At 42.0% G+C, this 22515-nt stretch overlaps 1 protein-coding gene across 1 annotated transcript in view; it reads right to left on the bottom strand.

The window, feature by feature from the left end:
- adgb (androglobin) overlaps positions 1-22515 on the bottom strand; it is a 287462-nt gene that overhangs the window by 95891 nt on the left and 169056 nt on the right. The window contains exons 17-19 of the mRNA XM_078230490.1: positions 18597-18777; positions 9490-9631; positions 2105-2219 (exon numbers count right to left, since the gene is read on the bottom strand). Coding sequence (XP_078086616.1) covers positions 2105-2219; positions 9490-9631; positions 18597-18777 — 438 coding nt within the window. The remainder of the gene's footprint in view (positions 1-2104; positions 2220-9489; positions 9632-18596; positions 18778-22515) is intronic.

Below are 22515 nucleotides of genomic sequence, written 5' to 3'. Positions count from 1 at the left end.
CACACTACCCCCTCACCCATTTACTTGCCACCTTACCCCCTCACCCACTTACTCGCCATCCTAACCCTCACCCTTCTCACTTGCCATGCTACTCCCTCATCCACTTGCCACCCTACCACCTCATTCCTTTCCTTACCTTCTCCCCAGGCTCCTCAAAGTTGGTTTATGATTTTAAACTCTACTGAAGCTTTACTTACCAGAATACGGCAGTGAATTCTGTAAAAGGGGGCTTGGCTTCTCCCAATGATCCTGCATCACGAAGGAAGGACTCCCAGAACAGGTGGCTTCCGTATTTTTGAATAGGCCCAGTTCAGAAGTCCAGGAATGAAATGCTGAACTCAGGTCCAAGATAGGAAAGTAGGACTGGAGTGGCAATTTGGCAGTGACTGCCACTTCTTGGAAGATTTGGCCCATTAATGAATTTGCTTTCATCATCTTTTAAGCCAGTGCCTACCAAAGATGTGCAGTCCAAAGATGTGCAATTTAGGTTGATTGGCCATGCTAAATTGCCCCTTAATATCCCAGATTGTGTATGTTAGAGGGATTAGCAGGGTAAATATGTGGGGTTTCGAGGATAGGGCCTGGGTGGGATTGTTGTCGGTGCAGACTCGATGGGCTGAATGGCCTCCTTCTGCACTATAAGTATTCTATGATATATTAGCTCCCTGAATAAATAAAGTCCTTTTCATCTCAGCCATGGCTTCTGTGCCAATTAACTTAAATCTTTGTTCTACAGTTACAAACCTTCCTGCCAGTAGGAACAGTTTCTCCCTTTCAACAAAGCCCTTCCTTAACCTTTTTGAAGGTGGATTGAAATAAACCTTGGGTCGGCAGACTGGCGGCAGGGGCAGAGGCTTAGAATGGTACGCATCACTGGTGGCACTGTGCCTATGGCCCACCCACATCTACTGAGGTTTTATCCATAGTGGAGGAAGTGTGGGTGACTCACCCTCCCCTTGGGCAATTAAGGCCCTTAAGTGGCACCGAATAAATGGCACCCAGTAAATGGCCATTAAAGGCTTCCACCACTGGGATTTGGCGCATGGCAGCAGGTGCCAGGGCCAAGTGGTTCCTCTCTCAAAGTAGTCACCATCCTGTGTTTTCCACAATCTCCTCCTTCTCTTCCCCCATCTGCACACCATCCTTTTGTTTTACTACCTTTATCATTTTTAAGAAAGGAAGACTGGCATTTATGCTACACTTCTCCGGATCACTGGACTATTCAAGATGCATTACAAAATGAGGTATGTTTGATGTGTAGCCATTAGTGTAACAGAGGAAATATAGCAGCCAATTCACACACAGCAAATTCCCACAGACAGCAGTGTGATAATGACCAGATAATGTGTTTTTAATTATGCTGCTCGAGGGATAAATATTGGCCAGGGCACTGCAGATAAATTCCCTGCTCTTCTTGGAAATACTGCCAAGGGATTTTTACATCCACCCTAGCAAGCAGCTGGGCCTCTGTTTAATATCTTATCTGAAAAACCACATCTCTGACTGTGCAATGCTCCCTCAGTACTGCACTGGAGTGTCAGCCTTGATTTTTACCTTCAAGGCCTGGAATGGGACTTGGACTTGGAACTGTGTGACTCAGGAAAAGGTACTACCAACTGAGACACAGCTGACACCTATTTTCAAGCAAAGAAATCTATAAATAAATAAGAAATCTTGAGGGACAGAAAGAAATCCAAGGAAGACCATCATTAAAAATGCATTGAACAACAAAATTATACAATAAAAAGCCTGTCCCTTTCAGAGCACATTGAACGCAGATTCCATTTACACCTACTCCAGATGTGTAAGCAGAGTGTACAGCTCAATCCCATTTTAGATGGATAGAAAATAACTCTCTGCCTTATGTACGTCTACTTGATTAGATCTTCATTTTAAAATTAAGCCATTGAGCATTCTCAGGAGCTTCATGATGGTCCAGTGGAATGGCTGGCAGATCCTGCAAGCACAGCTTTGCTGATGGATCAGGAAGTCCTGTGAGTGGCAGGCCCCATTCAATTTCGTGACCACTGTGCACCCGGTAATTTGTCAGTTGTCATCAGGTTTTAGACTGATAATGTTCCACAACTATTACTGTGCTACATACCTTGCTAAGAGTTGCTAAAACCGTATCTTCATCACCAAAGGTAAATGGTACAGTACTACTTATGTTGATATTGTGTCCAAGAGGACAAGTGGTAGTAAATCGGATCACATGGCGTCTGGAAGAGAAATAACGTACATCAAAAAATACAAAATGGTTGTCAGAAATAAACAGTACAGTGGGCGAATTTTTTATTCTCTGCACACAGTGCCGTTATGGTGGGAAAACTGTCATGCAGAGCAGGGAGGGGGCAGTGCCAGGGTACTGCCCGGGCATGTTCCTCTCCCCCGGGGGCTATACTTACTTGTGCACCCCCGGTGGGTTCCCTTGGCCTATTTTTAAAAACCAGTTGTACACCTCGCTGACGTGAGGGGCAAATTCCAAACGTACAAATACAAATAAGGATACCCTGGTCATGGGAGTTCCATGTCTCATCTGAAAGATGGCACCTCCAGCCACGCAGCATTGAAATGTCAGCCTAAATTATATATTTGAGTCTAATTGGACCACAAACCTTCCTACTTGGATGCAAGTCTGCTATTCCTCAGGCTGACATTTGGCTCAGTGTAAGTAACAAAAGTACAAACTGCGTAGTCTAACATCCATGGTAGAGGAGATATTTGAGTGCATTCAACAGTCAATGACAGATGAACATATAAAAGTGCCATAGCAAACAAATATCCGTGCTAGATCTGTTACAAACATATTGGATTTCTTTGAGCGGATAACTAAGCTAGTGGATGAGTGAAATGCACTGGATGTAACTTTGATGTTCAGAAACTGTTTGTCTAAGGTTCTGATATGAGGTTTGTAGGGAAGTTTAAGGCTCATAGAATAATTAATGAATTGGCAACATAATTGGGAAAAGATCAGCTGTGGTTTCCACAGGGATCAGTCTCCTGCTGCCACTCAGCTGCTGCTATTCTCTAGAAACAGGCGGACAACTAAATGATGGCATTCAAATCAGAGCCAGAGGCTGAGCTCTGTTCAGTCTCCAATGAAGACTACCATGTGGGTTTGTCATGCACTTCCATCAGGATTTATAATCAGCCCTATGGGTCTTAAATTTCCCACCAGCCTCACATGGAGAACTCGGTCAAATGCATTCTGATATCTAAGTAGACTACATTTGTTGTATTACCTTACCGCTTTATCAAGGAACCATCTGGGAACTAAGTCCATCTGACGAAGGAGCTGTGCTCCGAAAGCTTATGGTATTTGCTACCAAATAAACCTGTTGGACTTTAACCTGGTGTTGTGAGACTTCTTACTGTGCTTACCCAAGTCCAACGCCGGCATCTCCACATCATGACTAAGTCTCATAGCAGGGAAGGAATGTGGAGAAAACACGCCATATCTTCCAGCCCCGGCATCATTAATTGTGCAACCAGGTGTTTTGCGCCCAACATCACTGACCCACTATTGAAAAAAGCAGTTGTACCACCTGAAAATGAAGATGAACGTCTGGGAGCACACTGAGGCTGGAAGGTGAACCTCTTGAGAAAGAAGTTGGATCTCTGGGAACATTCTGAGGCCAGAAGATGAAACTCTTGAGAAAGAAATTGGATCTCCAAGAACATCCTGAGACTGGATGATGGCCCTGCCCCATGTCACCGAATCTGGAAGATCTGTATGTGCTCCCTATACCCACTACTGTGGTATTCTGGGGTTCAGGGTTGACGGTGGCCTCCATTCTGATCTCCACAGGCTTCCCCAGGCATCATTCAGGGCAGGTCAGTCCCAACATCTTCCCCGTTGTTCCAGGCGTGCTTTGCACAGATGTGTTTTCTCATTGGTGCCACAGAAAATCAGACATGGGTGGTCAGGCCTTCATCTGCATTGCATTAGCTGGATGCAAATCAGTTTAATGCTGGCCTTCAGTGGGTTTCCCGTTTTGCCATGGTGGGCACCAGTGGAAAATCCACTAGGAAATTTATGTCAGTGTAAAACCAATTTTTGGGCCACCTGCAAAATTCTCCCCTCCTGCCAACCATTGAACCCACAGATGGGGGGCATAGGAGAATTTCGCCCTTAGTGTTACTTCAAACGGGGAATCAATGGCTGGGAATAGGGTAGCTGCTGTTAAAATAATCATAAATAGACTCTGGCTAGTGCAGAATTGATGGGCTGAATGAGTAATTGAGGTCAGAAGAGCCCAAAAATATAGATGTCAACATGCAATGCACTGCAGAAAAACAAAAAAAATTACTACGTAGTTAGTGCCTTGTGATCACACCACCATATTAGTTGTGAAATGATTGGGACAGTTTTATCCCTTTTGATTATATAAACTATGACACCTCAATCTAGGAGGTGTTAATTCAGCATTTTAGATCAAACAAAAAGACAGGCTGAATGCTGTCAATGATTTCCTTTCAAATAAAAACAATTCTGCAAACCATACAGCTAGATCAGTGCTGCACAGCTTAAAGGTTTGAAGATGGAGCTACAACACAGATTATTTAAATTCCCCAAAAGCACGGCTCCCTCTTGGAAGGCTGCGATTTTGGCCTTAGGCCTTTGCACAACAGAGAATTTTAGTCTGTGGTGAACCTGACAACAGGTACAGAGGTGCAAAAGCATTGAAAATGTGACATTGTTCATTGTCAATTGGTTCATGCTTTGTCCTACAGGTTTTCATTTGGCCTTGGGCTGGGTTGGATGTGATGGAGGAAAGGGAGAGGCAAGGTGCCTCTTTCAAAAAAAGGCAACGTAAATATGTAAAGTACGTAATATAGAGTATAATATGTGAAAGAGGACAGATCGTCTTGTATGTGGTGGGGACATGCAGGCTGAATGTACTTGTGTATAGGGTTGTTAAAGACTGGCAGGTTAGGCAGCTGTTCAGGCAAATGACAAATGATGAGCTCAGTTAATCCATTTCTTCGGGCGGCACGGTGGTCCAGTGGTTAGGACTGGGTAAGATGCTCTGTTAGAGGGGGGTCGGTGCAGACTCGATAGGCTGAATGGCCTCCTTGTGCACTGTAGGATTCTATGACTTCTGGGCTACTTTGGATTTTCATTTTCAAAAATTCGCCTCTCGGCTTTAAGGTTCCTTTGAACTTTCTCTTGGTGGTTTCTTTGGTATTGGTACAGGCACAAAAGGCTCCATCTCCTGGCTCCATAAACATATGGTGACCAATTGGGGATATGCTGTGGAAAGGCATTGGTTCGAATCTTATGAACTTGGTCCCTTTCGGAATGGCAGGACTATTTTCAGATCAGGAACCCAATTTAATAATTGGTACATTTTGCTGAGGCTCCTTCCCTGAACAATGACATTAGTACCTGTCTCCAGGTTCCCAGGCCAATTAGTAGGGCAGTCTGGATGATGTATTCATTATCAAACAAAGGATTTCTAGTTGAAAAGTTACAAAGCCTCATCAGCAATTTGAATTTTCAGGCTGCAGCAACCATAAAAACGAAAGGACACGGAAGAAGGCTGCCGTTCAGTCCTCTCATTCTTATTTGGAGCTCCTACTGTGGGATCTGAGGGCTGTAGTGAGATAAGTTCTCTCAAGGATGCAAGGACGAGGACAACGTCTCAAGCAAGCAGGTGTGGATGGAAGATCACTCCAATCTGAAGACAGTGCTCTGAGGATTCATGACCTCAGGAAGGCATGACTGTTGAATGGCAGAACACTTTCAGGTGCCAAGCCCCACACTCAAATTTTATGACCCAATTAGCTTTTAACAACAAATTTTTTTAAATTAAATATGAAAAGTTTGACTATGATACGATACTCCTTCATTCCCACTTATCCTCACAAATGTACACAGATTTTAAGGATAACACAGGGTTACAAAGTATATCTTACCGTTTTAGGTTTTCCGTAAACACCTAGTCCCTGTAACCCAACAAGTTAACTGTGGTCAGACATAACCCCATTCTGAAACCAAGTGACAGATGCCACTCAGTCGGTCTCCTCTGGATTTCTCCTCAAATCCCCCTCCCACCGATGACTATTACACTGTGAGCCAACTGATCTCACTGGACTTTGATTTCCAAACGAGTGTTTCCAAACTCCACTCTCCAAAAGACATGCCTCAGAATCTTCTTTCAAATAATACTTTGTCTCAGCTATTATCTGCAAGGATCCACCTCCAGTTTTCCAACTCTCCTTTCAGTATTCCTTTCTCTTGAGTTGCCAGGAGCTTTCAAACTTTCCCATAGACTCACAGGGAACCAGCTACCAACTGAATACTATTGTTCCAAAAACTGGAATAAAGACATCAATCTTACGATTGCTTCAACCTTTTACTTCACAGGCTGTAGTAAGCTATCACCCACCTTTGGAATGCTTCAGAAATCACTGGCCTTTTACTTGTTAACTCCACCAGGTCTGCAGTTTTCAGCTCTGACTTTAACTTACTTTCTTGTCCATTACTTTGTGGTATGGCTTTTCTTCGAGCATAGCTCAGAGAGCTATTCCCTCTCTAGATCCCTAGCTCTGACTGCTGTAGGTACGATTTAAAGCTAAACCCAAAAAGTCTTCCTAACCTAAAAAGTGGCCCCTGTCGCTAAACAACAGCTCATTCTTTCTCCAAGCTCATGTTTACTTTTCATATCATAAACTTTCTAAGCACAGGTAATGTATGCCCACTTGTTCCACTGAGGAGGGGGCCTTATTCCAGGAGACTGCTCTGCCCTGCCTTCAGAGCTTGAACCTCCTGAGGCACTGATGCTCAGATATGTTGAGAGAGTTGACTTTCGCCTGTCCAGCTTTTGTTGCCTTCTGATAAATCCTGGTGTCCATCCTATCTGCCCAATGAATGCAGCTGAGGAGCTCAGCAGAAGGCAATTGGTAATGCTGTTGGTGTTGCTCCTACTGCTGGAGCTATTGATGGTGGTGTGGACTCTGCTCCTCACCTTCATCAGAGGTGAAAAATGGAGCTGCATAAACTGCTTCCATGCCATGATGAAGGCTGGCAGCAAAGACGTCCAGCTGGAAGTTGACTTATTGAGAGAAATGGGGGTAGGGCCTGGGTGGGATTGTGGTCGGTGCAGACTCGATGGGATGAATGGCCTCTTTCTGTACTGTAGGGTTTCTATGATTTATTTCTATGAAATGCTTTGAATAGCAGTCTCTCATCTGGTCATAATAAAAACAAAGCATGCTGGAAAAACTCAACAAGTCTAGCAGTTTCTGCGCAGGGAGAAATATAGTTAATGTTTCAAGACCATGTGACTTCTTCAGAGCTGAAGAGAGGTCAAGATGTGATAGTTTTAATGCTGTTGAAGAGAGAGGGTGAAGCAAGTGGAGCAAAATGGGCAGGAATAGGTTGGAGCTCAGGAAAGATTGAATGACGAAGATGTCACGGACACGACAAAGGGAGTGACAATGATAGTGTTAAAGACTAAAGCAGGTGTTACAAAGAACAAAGAACAATACAGCACAGGAACAGGCCCTTCAGCCCTCCAAGCCCGTGCCGCTCCCTGGTCCAAACTAGACCATTCTTTTGTATCCCTCCATTCCCACTCCATTCATATGGCTATCTAGATAAGTCTTAAACGTTCCCAGTGTGTCCGCCTCCACCACCTTGCCCGGCAGCGCATTCCAGGCCCCCACCACCCTCTGTGTAAAATATGTCCTTCTGATATCCGTGTTAAACCTCCCCCCCTCACCTTGAACCTATGACCCCTCGTGAACGTCACCACTGACCTGGGAAAGAGCTTCCCACCGTTCACCCTATCTATGCCTTTCATAATTTTATACACCTCTGTTAGGTCACCCCTCATCCTCCGTCTTTCCAGTGAGAACAACCCCAGTTTACCCAATCTCTCCTCATAACTAAGCCCTTTCATACTAGGCAACATCCTGGTAAACCTCCTCTGCAATCTCTCTAAAGCCTCCACATCCTTCTGGTAGTGTGGCGACCAGAACTGGGCGCAGTATTCCAAATGTGGCCGAACCAACGTTCTATACAACTGCAACATCAGACCCCAACTTTTATACTCTGTGCCCCGTCCTATAAAGGCAAGCATGCCATATGCCTTATTCACTACCTTCTCCACCTGTGACGTCACCTTCAAGGATCTGTGGACTTGCACATCCAGGTCCCTCTGCGTATCTACACCCTTTATGGTTCTGCCATTTATCGTATAGCTCCCCCCTACGTTAGTTCTACCAAAATGCATCACTTCGCATTTATCTGGATTGAACTCCATCTGCCATTTCTTTGCCCCAATTTCCAGCCTATCTATATCCTTCTGTAGCCTCTGACAATGCTCCTCACTATCTGCAAGTCCAGCCATTTTCGTGTCGTCCGCAAACTTACTGATCACCCCAGTTACACCTTCTTCCAGATCATTTATATAAATCACAAACAGCAGAGGTCCCAATACAGAGCCCTGCGGAACACCACTAGTCACAGGCATCCAGCTGGAAAAAGACCCTTCCACTACCACCCTCTGTCTTCTGTGACCAAGCCAGTTCTCCACCCATCTAGCCACCTCCCCCTTTATCCCATGAGATCCAAACTTTTGCACCAACCTACCATGAGGGACTTTGTCAAACGCTTTACTAAAGTCCATATAGACGACATCCACGGCCCTTCCCTCGTCAACCATTCTGGTCACTTCTTCAAAAAACTCCACCAGGTTAGTGAGGCATGACCTCCCTCTCACAAAACCATGCTGACTATCGTTAATGAGTTTATTCCTTTCTAAATGCGCATACATCCTATCTCTAAGAATCCTCTCCAACAACTTCCCTACCATGGATGTCAAGCTCACCGGCCTATAATTTCCCGGGTTATCCTTCCTACCCTTCTTAAATAACGGGACCACATTAGATATCCTCCAATCCTCTGGGACCTCACCTGTGTCCAGTGACGAGACACAGGTGAAATCGCGATTTCATCTCTCGTCTCCCTGAGCAGCCTTGGATAGATTCCATCAGGCCCTGGGGATTTGTCAGTCTTTATATTCCCTAAAAAACCTAACACTTCCTCCCTTGTAATGGAGATTTTCGCTAACGGGTCAACACTCCCCTCCGAGACACTCCCAGTCAACACATCCCTCTCCTTTGTGAACACCGACGCAAAGTATTCATTTAGGTGTTAATAGTGGTATAAAGTTCAGATAGCAGAATGTGTTTATAGCAGAACATTAGAACAAGTTACATATTGGCCTTTGTAGGGGGTGAAGGGGAGGGTGGAAAAAACCTAAATGGAGGACAGAATTCATGGTCTGAGTTGGTTAACTCAGTGTTAAATCCAGAAAGCTGTAAAGTGTTGAAAACTAGAAGATGAGGTGAGAACACTGTCATTCTACTAATTCTCGGCAGAATTCTGATTTTGCTCTTAACTATTGAGAACCGACTTATATCTGTGTTCAAAAATTAGTCTGAGGGCCTCTGTGGTTTATATATAAAATGAACACATACCCGCAAGGTAGCTCCAAGATGGTTGACTTTGTAGCCACGGTTTTGATGCATAGAATTGGAGGAATTGTAGCAAGACTCTTCCAAGAGTATCGCTCAGCTATAAGCATGCCTGGCAGAAGGCTTGATAATTCCTTCAAGTTATCTGGAAATAATGATAAAGGCAAAAATGTCAATGCTTATTTATATAAATCATCCCCAATTATTTATATGCATTACTTTTTCTGGGACTTTGGCTGCTGTGGGCATGACTTCCAAGTGGAAGTGCAGATTCATTCCTGTTAGTTGTAAGTGAAAAGTAGACAAATATATTTTGCAGCAATATTTGCAAAGCCCATCACAAAATGGAAAACTTTTCGAGCAATTACTCCAAGTAATCCCTACAATTTTACACCACTGAAGTAGGCCACTTGGCCCAATGTATCTGTGCCAGCTCTTTGAAAGAGCGACCTAATTGGTACTAACTGCTCCTTCCTTGGAGCACCCTACAAATATTTCCTTTTCCAGTACATACAAAATTCCCTTGTCGATAAATCTTCAACTTCTCCATCCAATGGTTGCTTATTCTAGACTCAGCTAGTGTTACAGGTTGTGAAAGTAAAGTTAGTAACAGTGGTTTTTGATTTGATTTGATTCATTATTGTCACATGTATTGGGATACAATGAAAAGTATTGTTTCTTGCATGCTATACAGACAAAACATACTGTTCATAGAGTACATCGGGAAGAAGGAAAGGAGAGGGTGCAGAATATAGTGTTGCAGTCACAGATGGGATGCAGAGGAAGATCAGCTTAATATGTGATAGGACCATTCAAAAGTCTGATGGCAGCAGGGAAGACCTTTGGAGAGTTTGGGAGGGATTATAAACAAGAAACTCTGCCTTTGTTTTTTTTCAAGGAGATCAGGGCATGCTGTAGTGTGATCCTCTCTCCTCAGAGTGACACCACTAGAGCCTGGGAAGCCCACCTTTTTTGGCTAGGAAATATAGTCGGCATCAAAGGAGCACCTCATGGATGGATGTAGTTTCCCAAATGTCTCACCTCTTCCAGCACAATAAGCGTTGAAAGTTTCTAGGCCATTATTGCCAAATGATTAAGAACAAGTTTGTGCCCAGTGGTTAGAGTAGCAGATCCCGCACTCCCCCACTTACTAGCGTGTATCTCCTGGTGGACTCTGTGAAGCTCAGCGTGCTGCAAATTCATCCCACTAAAATATGCCCAAAAAACGGGTGGGAAAATCTCCTGTTTTCCTGCCCATTGGGCATTTAGTTTCCTTGTGGGAAAATCACCCTGCAAGTGTCTACTTGCAGCTTTTTCAGTTTTTATTTAATTTTGCTAACATTTGCAGATTTTCCTTTGTACCACTACTGACTCTTCATAAGGCACTGGCATCAATTTCTTTGGCATCTGTTTTTCGTGCACATCATATGATTGATTCCGTGGGTTGCATTCTCCACTTCAGGTTGGAAAGTTGTGGGTTCGTGCTCCACTCCAGGAAATTGCTAGGTGTCTTTTATTGAATGAGATGCTAAATTGAGGTCACATCTAACCTCTCAGGTGACCATACAATATACCACGGGACTACTTTGAAGAAGAACATCGAGTTCTCTCTGGTGTCCTGGCTAATGTTTATCTCATTGTTGTTTCTAGGATCTTGCTGTATGCAAACTGAATGAGCTGTTTCCTATTTTACAGCAGCGACAGGTGAAAGGCACTACACAAATGCAAAGCTTTCTTTCAATGTAGCAATGAACCAATGTAACAGTTCAACAGATATTGCTGTAGCTAAACATCTTAATGACTGGCTCTGATTTTAATACACAACATAGAGGTCTTTGGTGGATGTTAATAATGAGCAGTTGCTGCTGCGGCCACTAACAGCAGGACTATGGTATATTAATTGCTGATTAGGAAGCTGTAGTACTGCTGGGATTGACTTCATATGAATTGAGCTAGGACAAAAGACTTTGGCAAAATAGGATTTTAAAAAGGACTTTGAACGAACAAAAGGGGAACGTAATTGCAGGATTGGTGGGGAGAGTGGGTGGGGGGGTTTTGGAGAGCTCATGCAAAAATAGAAACTGATGAAAAAAATAAAAATAGGAATGGGAGAGCTAAGTCCAGGCCATTGAGGTAATATAAATACTTTGGGTTCAGAAAGTATTTTGGGTAATTACAACACAAGAGCTAGGACTTGGAGGCCAATCGGCCCCTCAAGTCTGCTCCACCATTCAATAAGATTATGGTTGACTGTCTCTCTCCACTCCACTTTGCTGCCCTATAAACATATCAATAGAGAACAACAAAGTAACTGATAAAAACAGAACAGAAGTGATAAAAAGCAATAAATGTGACAGTTTAAAATGTATGTTAAAATAGCATCATGGCATAATGGTGGGATAGCATAAATTGCCCATTGAAAAGTTGGATACACAGATTAACTAAATTAATAATAAGCACCAATTCAGTGTGAGAGATCTTGAGGTGCAATGGGCAACATCCCTGCCTCTGAGCCAGAAGCTCCGGGTTCGAGTCCCACCCTGGGACTTGATGGCCAAGAAAAGTGTGTTCATAACGCGACCAAACAGGTTGAGTGTCAACCTGCAAAATTTTTCCAATACACCAATAGCAGGTGGTAAGAGCGGGAGAGAGTCCTGGTCAGCCATGCTTGACGTTGAAAGGTAGGCGCTCAAGCTGACAACAGGTTGAGCTTTTCCTGTTCCAGGAAAAACCTGCCTTGAAATCAGACACCTTGTGCACCACTAGATGCAGGGTGGGAAACAACAAAAAACAATCAAGTCAGCTTAAAGGGTATGGAGACCTGGCTACCAGTTGGACATAACGGTGTCATATATTCAGGTTTATGAAATGTACAGAGAAATTGGAAAAGGAAGAGCAATAGCAATACTGACGGAACAATATTACAGCTTGAGAGAGTTCAGTTTTCCAAGTTTATTTATTATTGTCACAAGTAGGCTTACATTAACACTGCAATGAAGTTACTGTGAAAATCCCCTAGTCTCCATACTACGGCACCAGTGTGGGTACACTGACGGAGAATTTAGCATGGCCAATGCATCTAACCAGCACATCTTTCAGACTGTGGGAGGAAACCGGAGCACCCGGAGGAAACCCACGCAGACACAGGGAGAACGTGCAGACTCTGCACAGACAGTGACCCAATCTGGGAATCGAACCCAGGTCCCCGGTGCTGTGAGGCAGCAGCGCTAACCACTTTGCCACTGAGTGAGGATATCAGTAAGAATAAGCAGACAAAGGAAGCTCTGTGGGGAGAATTGAGAAATAAAAATGATGCAAGACTTTGATGTGAACTACTTACAGAACTTATGACTACACTTATAAAGTAGAGGAGTAGCAAATTGTAGAGATCAAATAAACTTGTTGCAAAAGTAGAGTACTTGTAATGGGAAACTTTAATTTTCACAAATTGCAGGAGGCTAAACAGCTTTAGTTCCAGGCACAGCAAATTTCTTGAATACATTTGAAACAATTTTCTGAAGCAATATGTTCGTGAAACAAAAAGAAAACAGGTAACTTGGATTTGGTAATGAATAACAAGGCCTGAGTTAGATAGTAATATAATCGTAAGGGAAAATGAGGCGTTAACTTGGCGAGGCAGTAACACAGGACTACTTATATGCCAAACAGCGTAAGCAGCAAGTGAGACAAAGCTAAGCGATTTCACAACCCATAAATCAGATATAAGTTCTGCAGTCCTGCCACATCCAGTGCCCTTCTAAATGACCTCCTACTGAAACCTCATGCACTACCCGCAACACCTCCTTTCTATAACCCACTGGTAATACAACTTGAACTTCTGCCCATTTTTCATCTGTCTTACCTCACCTTACTTAATGGAACACTACTGATTTCATCATTAATTTCACATATTTCCACCTTTTCTGGCAATACACCTTCCAAACTACATATCTCCTCATCTCCCATCATTAAAGATTGACTTGATTCTGTAGCTTTTAAAATCTTAATTTCGTTACCTATTCCTCCTGATACACATGAGTAAATCTTACCCACATGAATACATTATTTAAAGAAATCAACCAACCCCTGAACAGACTGTACATTCACTTGCACCTCTTCAGCTTCAACCATGATTTCTTTTTGCCAATTTAACAAACCTCATTGGTTCATCTACTTTACCACTGTTTTCCCAGTGCTTTTCTTAAGCCACCAGCACTGCAACTTTGTGTTTAACTTTATTACAATGAAAATTTCAAAGGTTTCCTATTTCTCTTCCACTCTCATGTTTCCTTTTTAACCTGAGGCAAACTACCCTTGCTATCTCCAACAAGATCTCCTTTGCCTTGACCACCTGTGGATTTTTCTTTTCCCCAGTTTCTATCCCTCACATTGAAAACCAAACCTTTACTTAGGAACCAATTCAAAATCATCTGCCATTTCTGCTGCCAATTTCGTAGTTTTAACTTTCTGCTCTTCCATATGAGTTCTCACTACTTCGGGAAGTGAATTTTTAGATTCCTCCAAAATAAATGTTTCCCTAAGAGTGTCATACGTCTGCTTTATTTTCAATGCTCTTATCCACCCGTCAAAGTTACTTTGTTTGATTCTTTCAAATTCTATATACTTCAAACCTGGTTCCTTCTTTAGATTGCTAAACTTCTCTCTATAGGTTTCTGGCCCTAGTTCATATGCACTTAAGATGGCATTGTTCACCTCATCATATTGCCTAGATGCCTCCTCTGATAGCGATGCAAACACCTCACTAGGTCTACCTACCAGTTTTGTTGGACCAACAATACCTACATGGTCTGTGGCCATTTTAATTGTTTAGCTACTTGCGCATTTGAAATGAAAAAGGCTCCCACATCCTTCTTGTCAAACCTTGGCAGCGCTTGAATGTATTTAAACATCCCCACTAGGCCTTTCACTATGAGGGGTTAATTCTTCCTCACTGTCCTCATCACTATTCCCAACTTTTACATTTGCCTCTGCCAGCTTTAGTTGAAGTACGCTTTTCAGTTCCAGTTTCTGAAATTCAAAAACTCTCTTTTTCCCTTTCCGCTGCTTTTAATGGCAATTCAAGTTGTCTCAATTCTTTTTCTTGTTCAAACTGTTTAAATTATTTGCTTGTTTGAACTACTTCAATTTTTCTTCTTGTTCAAACCGTTTCAATTATTTTTCTCATTGCAATTCAAGCTGTTTCATTTGTAATTGAATTTTAGCCAATTCCAATGATTCCAACTGTGTCTCTGGTAAATTTAAATGCTGAGCTATCACTGAAATGACCTTGTGCTTCCTCACCCTTTCAGGTAAAGTCAACTTCAGCTATTTTGTCAAATCCAAAAGCTCTGCTTTAACCACCCTTTGTAAACCACACTGAGTGACCTCTTCCACACCCAGGAAATCTTTTAGCCACTCAAAGGGACACTCCCTATTTAAACTAACCAAATGCAGCACTTGAAAAATCATACCAGATCCACAACACCCACTGACTTTTGATCTTGGAAAAGGGCCCTCAATGTTTGTTAAGGAACCAATCAAAAACCCCAAGGTATATTATGATGTCAGACTAGACATCAACAATCTTCTATTTTTGGCATTAGTATGGGGATAAATTTGTTTCACTCCAGGCATGATTCTACTGAGAAACTAGGAAGTTTTTAATATGTCAGGCAAATGAGGTTGGCCTGCTACAGTATGAACTCCCTGATTGACTTCTATCAGGGAGCCTCATGTTCCACATTTAAAGCAGGTGTGTCAGTCTCCCTGCCTGCTGAAGCAGGGAGCACTCTGTTGTATAGTACGTCTTGTAAATAAAGGAACTTTTGGTGGCGGGACCTTCGCCTCTGTGGAGTTATTACAAACATACAGAGGGATCTAGGTGTGTACGTCCAGTTCCCTCAAAGTGGCAACACAGGTGGCCAAGGTGATTGAGAAGGCATATGGCACGCTTGCCTTCATCAGCTGGGACACTGAATACAGGAGTTTGGAAATCATGTCGTAGCTATATAAAACCTTGGTTAAGCTGCATTTGGAGTACTGCTTGCAGTTCTGGTCACCACACTATCAGAAGGATGTGGAAGTTTTGGAGAGAGTGCAAAGGAGGTTCACCAGGATTTTGCCTGGTCTCGAGGGTGTTGGCTATGAGGAGAGGTTTAATAAACTAGGATTGTTTTCATTGGAAACATAGACAGGGTGGATAGATAGAGGCTTTTTCCAAGGGTGGAAGTGTCAATTACAGGGAGGCACAGGTTCAAGGTGAGAGGGGGAAAGTTTAAGGGAATTGTGCAGGGGAGGTTTTTCACGCAGAGAGTGGTGGGTGCCTGGAATGCGCTGCCAGAGAATGTTGTGGAAGCAGGCACATTAGCAACATTTAAGAGACATCTGGATGGGTACATGAATAGGGAGGAAATAGACGGATACTGACTGAGTAAGAGCAGAAGGTTTTTTTAGTTACAGCATCATGATCAGCACAGACTTGGAGGGCTGAAGGGCCTGTTCCTGTGCTGCACTCTTCTTTGTTCTTTTATCAAAATAAACTTTATTTTAATAACACAGTTTAATTATAACAAATTAATTAGCTTAACTTTTAACACTTGAACAATACTTAAACATGACAAGATAAAATTCTTAACTGCTAACCTATCACTATGAGTTCCAATCAAGCATATTTTCTCTTATAGACTTATACCTCTCTTTAAAATTATTTCGCAAAACACAAGTACACTTAGATTACCAGGTTTAGAGCTTTCAGAAAGCCTTTGAAGAGAGAGAGAGTGACAGAGAGTCATTGCTTTATTCTGGCAGCCCAGGCAGCAACTGCTTGTATTCTAAAATGAAAATGAAATGGACTTTCCTGCAAACTTAGCTCATCCCCTTAATCACATGATTCTGCCCGTCAATCAACCTAATCAAAAACTCACATGACTCTGCATATCTAGTCTAAAATCTCAGGAGAACCTAAATAAACAAAAGGTCCACAAAGTAACACATTCCTAGCTGAAACCAATTATTAGCCTGCATTCTTAGCATATGCTACATGTTTATCAGATTAATTGACTCTTAAAACAAAACACTGCCTCTGAAAGCAAGCCCCACCTTAAACACAAAATATAGGAAATTAACATGGTATCATCACATGTCAATGGTGAAAAGCTAAAAGCTGTGGACGAACAGAAATTTAGGGGTAGAGGAAAAGCAGTCACTGGTAATAAAAAATAATTAACAAAGGCTAATGGTATGTCTTTGTCACAAGAGGTTTGGAAAACAAGACATGGATGTTACATTATAGATGGTAAGAAGTCTCACAACACCAGGTTAAAGTCCAACAGGTTTATTTGGTAGCAAATACCATAAGCTTTCGGAGCACTGCTCCTTCGTCAGATGGAGTGGAAATCTGCTCTCAAACAGTGCAAACAGACAGAATCAAGTTGCAGAATACTGATTAGAATGCGAATCTCTACAGCCAGTCAGGTCTTAAATGTACAGACAATGTGGGTGGAGGGAGCATTCAACACAGGTTAAAGAGATGTGTATTGTCTCCAGACAGAACAGCTAGTGAAATTCTGCAAGTCCAGGAGGCAAGCTGTGGGGGTTACTGATAATGTGACATAAATCCAACATCCCGGTTTAGGCCGTCCTCATGTGTGCGGAACTTGGCTATCAGTTTCTGCTCAGCGACTCTGCGCTGTCGTGTGTTGTGAAGGCCGCCTTGGAGAACGCTTGGAGTACGACAACGGATGAATGAACACCGCTCGACAATCACCAGGCAAGACTGTTCTCTTCCTGTGGGGGAGCACTTCAGCAGTCACGGGCATTCAGCCTTGGATCTTCAGGTAAGCGTTCTCCAAGGCGGCCTTCCCAACACACGACAGCGCAGAGTTGCTGAGCAGAAACTGATAGCCAAGTTCCGCACACATAAGGACGGCCTAAACCGGGATGTTGGATTTATGTCACATTATCAGTAACCCCCACAGCTTGCCTCCTGGACTTGCAGAATTTCACTAGCTGTTCTGTCTGGAGACAATACACATCTCTTTAGCCTGTGTTTAATGTTCCCTCCACCCACATTGTCTGTACATTTAAGACCTGACTGGCTGTAGAGATTCGCATGCTAATCAGTATTCTGCAACTTGATTCTGTCTGTCTGCACTGTTTGAGAGCAGATTTCCACTCCATCTGACGAAGGAGCAGTGCTCCGAAAGCTTATGGTATTTGCTACCAAATAAACCTGTTGGACTTTAACCTGGTGTTGTGAGACTTCTTACTGTGTTCACCCCAGTCCAACGCCGGCATCTCCACATCATGACATTATAGATGGACAGATCTATGTTTAGATGTCACCTGGAATATTGTAATGAAATCTTTCAGTCACACTCCTGAACATATTGACCTTGGAGTGGGTGCAGTTCAGATTCATCAGAATGATATTGGGAATAAAAAGGATTAAAATATGAGGATAGCTTGTGTAGATTAGGTTCTAATTGCCTTGAATATAGCAGATTAAGGGGTGATTTAATTAAACTGTTTAAAATGATTAAAGGTTTGATTGCATAGATAGAAACAAGGTTCTTCCTCTGGCGGGAGAGTCCAGAACAAGGACACATAAATTAAATTTTGAGCTAAGTGATGTCGGCAAGCACTCATTCACACAAAGGGCACTGGATATCTGGGACTCTGCCAGAAAGTTGTTGAACTTATATCAACTGAAAATTTCACAACTGTGAATGATTCATTTTATTAGGCAGGTGTACTAAGGGTTATTAAGGGCCAAGACAGGTAGATGGAGCTAAAATGCAGATTAGCCATAATCTAACTGATTGGCAGATCACTTTGAATGCATCTGTAGATAAATGTATCAGGCACTAATTGTAATGACTTTAACAAGGCCCACAATGTGGACTTCTTAGAACATGAGCTCCTAGATTAGGGCAGTCATGGCTTGTCCAATCACTGAGCCCTGCATGTGTACATAATGTGGAGCGTCAGGGATACTGGCACTCCAGGTTTATACTCTATATGAGGAAGTACCTGTCTGAGCGTTGCTTACAATGCAAATAAATCTAAATTTGATGAAGGGACACCGGCCTCAGAGGAGTTATTTCACTGACCTTTGTCATTGTTTCCTTTGTTAAGGCTTTTTTCACAGCTGATGTCTCCCCAGCGCACCAGGGCAGAGAAGGTAATCAACATCTCTATGGGTTTGGTGTTGTCCACATGTAGATAATATGGCCCTCGATCATCTGTGGGCTTAATCATTGTCATAGAGTTTATTTTAGTGGAATACCAAATCTGAATCAGTAGAAAATAAGTAAATATATATATTTAAGACAATACAATTCACATTCAACCAAGCTGTGAATTTACTAATTCCTGCTACTGTATGCCTTGTAGCTCATTATACCCTGCAGCTTTCCACAGTCCAGGAAGCAAGCCAACATCAATAATTTGGATTTATACAGTGACGTTAATGTAAGAAAGCATTCTGAGGTGCTTTACAGAAATATTATCGAACAAAATTGGACATCAAGCCACAAAAGGAGAAATTAGTGCAAGTGACCAAAAAAATGTTCAAAGATGTAAGGAGCGTCTTAAAGGAGAAACGAGAGTTGCGGGGTGGGGGATTGTGTAAGAGAAATTTAGGGACGGATTTCAGAGCTTAGGCCTAGGCAACTGAAGGGACAACATGTGAATTTGTAAGAGGCCAGAAGTTGAGGAGTGCAAAGATTTTTAAGGATTTTGGGGTTGTAGGAAATTACAGAGAAAGGAAAGGATGAGACTATCAAGGAAATTGAAAACCAAGGTTCGAATTTTTTAACTGAGGCATCGGCAGATTATGAGACAATGTAGATCAGTAAGCAGAGACGTGATGGGTGAACAGGACTTGGGGCGACTTTGGATATGGATAGCAGAGTTGGAATGACTAAGACAACTAAGATGTCATGATATTTGTTGTCTTGATATATAAAGGGCAGTAAAATCTAACATCTCAGATCTAAAAGTACTCGAGGGCAATTAAGGATGGAGTATAACTGCTGGACTTACGAGTGAAGCTCACATGAATGAATAATTTTTTAAAAATCTCATTACATGAATTGCTTCAGCTTTTAGCTTATTGGTACTTCCTTTCCTTGAACTTCAACACTGCTCAAATCCAGTCATTTTGGACCCATTATGGTTCCATGTTGAAATCCATTTCTCACTTCCATTTCTTTCTAATTTTCCTCCTACTCTAATACAAGCCAGGAATTGAACCTGGGTCCCTGGTGCTGTGAGGCAGAAGTGCTAACCACTGTGCCACCGGGCCCCAAGAGAATTGTAATTCGCTCTAATTGGCTAGAAAAGGTGTGCAGGCAGAAAAGTTTTGATGCAAAGCAGATGCACATATTTACATTCAATCTGACATCCCTATTGCTTGCCTTAGCTGACATAAACCATCTGATTTTGGTTCATATCTCCCTACCTAAATTACAGAACTGTCAGTCACCACTACTCACTTTGATTTAAAATGTTACAACTTTCTTTCACACAAAATTGTCTGCGCCACTTCCAATCTACCTCTGCTAAAATGAGTCTTGACTATTTCTGCAGTAGATTCACTTCTCTGCGACTGATGAGGTGGAACTATTTCTCAGTCCTTTGCTATCATGAATGATTTGGACATCATGTCAACCCATTATTCGGCTTGGTTACAGAAGGGAGTTAAATAGAGGAAGGTTCAATTGAGCGTGCAACCGTTGCTGTAATGCGAACATGAATCCAAAGGGTTTTACCTTCCCAAGCACTGGAGAAATAACAGAGTAGGTGTGAAAAGTGAGAAAGATCAGCCAGAAGTTGTTTTTCATAACAGAACTAGTGAAGTAGCAAATATTTATATCAGCTCCTATTAAGGAATTGTCAGGTGATAACAGTAAAAAGCAGGATTTCTGTGGTTGTCATCTTGGAATAACTCACAGTGCCTTGAACCAGTTACTAGAGGAAAAGCTACATTATGGAGATGATTATTTTTTATTTATTAGTGTCACAAGTGGGCTTACATTAAAACTGCAATTAAATTACTGTGAAAATCCCCTAGTTGCCACACTCCAGCACATATTCAGGTACACTGAGAGAGAATTTAGCATGGCCAATGGACCTAACCAGCATGCCTTTCAGACTGTGTGAGGAAACCTGAGCACCCGGAGGAAACCCACGCAGACTCCGCACAATGACCCAAGCCGGGAATTGAACCCGGGTTCCTGGCGCTGTAAGGCAGCAGTGCTAACCATTGTGCCACCGTGCCGCTACAGAATAGTAATTCTCTGTAATTGGCTAGAGAAGGTGTGCAGGCAGAAAAGTTCAGATTCCTGGAACGTAGGAAGGCTTTTTTAGCAGTAGTGAGCTGTTATGATAGAACAGCTTATTCCTGGAACCAATACACTTGTGGGAAAGTTAACCTGAGCTCCAAGCTAAACTAACACTACTATGGGCAGGGAGAAAGTAAGGGAATAGAATGTGTAGCTGAAAAAGGAAAACAATCTCTGTTTTAATTTGGAATAAATAATGGGGTAGAAAATTGACTGAGTTTAAACATGATTAGACGACAAAAAAAAAATCAGGATGCAGAGAAAAAAATATAAAAGAGCAAACCAAGAAATTCAAATTGAAAAGTATGCACGTTAATTCACAGGCAATTAAATGACCTAGGTATAAAACTTGCAGGAACATAGAGTAAAAATAAAATGAATGGCTAAATTCATTAGGGACAGCGTCAGAATGCTGGAACACGAGGATTTAAATAAAGAAGTAGTCTACGCAGAATTATTTTGCATTAACATGGGGAATGACATCCGATCAATCATACTCCAGGAGTATGTTATAGATAGATGAACAGTGGAACTAAAACTGAGACTGAAATCGGCATACCAATTACAGAAATGATATTAATGATTATTGGAGGAGATTTTAATCATTCAAAAATAGATGAGAACAGAGGGAAAATGTTTGTGATGAGAAGGGGTAGGATTTTTGAATGTGTTCAGGGCAGTTCCCTCAGTCAACAAGGGTTATTTTTAATTATTGTTGGTTGTATAAAACAGACGATATTGGTTTGGGCTCCCATTAAAAGCTCTCCTGGTTTCTGTTTTCACTTGGCAATGTGTACAAGATGCATTTACAAAAGGATGTGCTTAAGTCTTTTTCGATTGAACAGAGACGGACTGTAGTCGATCAATCTTTTTCCAGCTCTGCTTTTAGATCCTTCGTATGTTGAACATCACTATGACATTGGGTTCTGATGCTATTCTCAATAATGTGTCTTTCAAAGTCAATCCTGGTCTATTGTATTCCTTCATTCTACTCTCAATTTCTCTTTCTTTCTTGAAATCTCTGTACATCCATCTTTATATAGAAAATATTGAAGTGTGATTCGATAGTGGTGTCTAAAATAATGAAGGGATTGAGAGATCTGGAACAGGGGGGCACAAATCTAAGATTAAACCTAAGATTGTGAACTGAAAGCAGGAGAAAACTTTTTTTTGGACAGAGGATTGTGGATTATTTGAAAGCAAGAGTTAGTGATTGAAACACAGACCATCAATATTTGGCAATATGCAATATAGGTGGTTGACTGAAAGAGAAAATAATATTATAACAGAGTGGACACATGGAGTTTGGACTAATGTTCATTGTTAGCAGGACCTTTAAGCCAAGAGAAAAATGAAGTATTTTATCTAATTGGTATGTTCTGGTTTCAGACATAGACCTCAAGGGCACCCAGGTAACCTGGTACCTGCCAAATCATGCCACATACTGCTGCATTGAATATTAATTTCAGATGCTTGAGTTATAAAATACATGATGAGGAAGGTTACACTTTCAAAACATAATACTGATAATATTGATTTATAGACAGTAAACCCTATGGACAGTGTAATAAGATACTAAAACAGCTTATCAATAAAGACCTGAAATATGAAAAAAGTTAAAAAGTTAAAATTTATTTATTAGTCACAGGTGAGGCTTACATTAACACTGCAATGAAGTTAGAGT

The sequence above is a fragment of the Mustelus asterias genome, chromosome 15 (genome assembly GCF_964213995.1).
Source record: "Mustelus asterias chromosome 15, sMusAst1.hap1.1, whole genome shotgun sequence".
Taxonomy (NCBI): domain Eukaryota; kingdom Metazoa; phylum Chordata; class Chondrichthyes; order Carcharhiniformes; family Triakidae; genus Mustelus; species Mustelus asterias.
The sequence above is the reverse complement of the archived record's forward strand: the minus strand, read 5'-3'. Positions and strand labels throughout refer to the sequence as shown.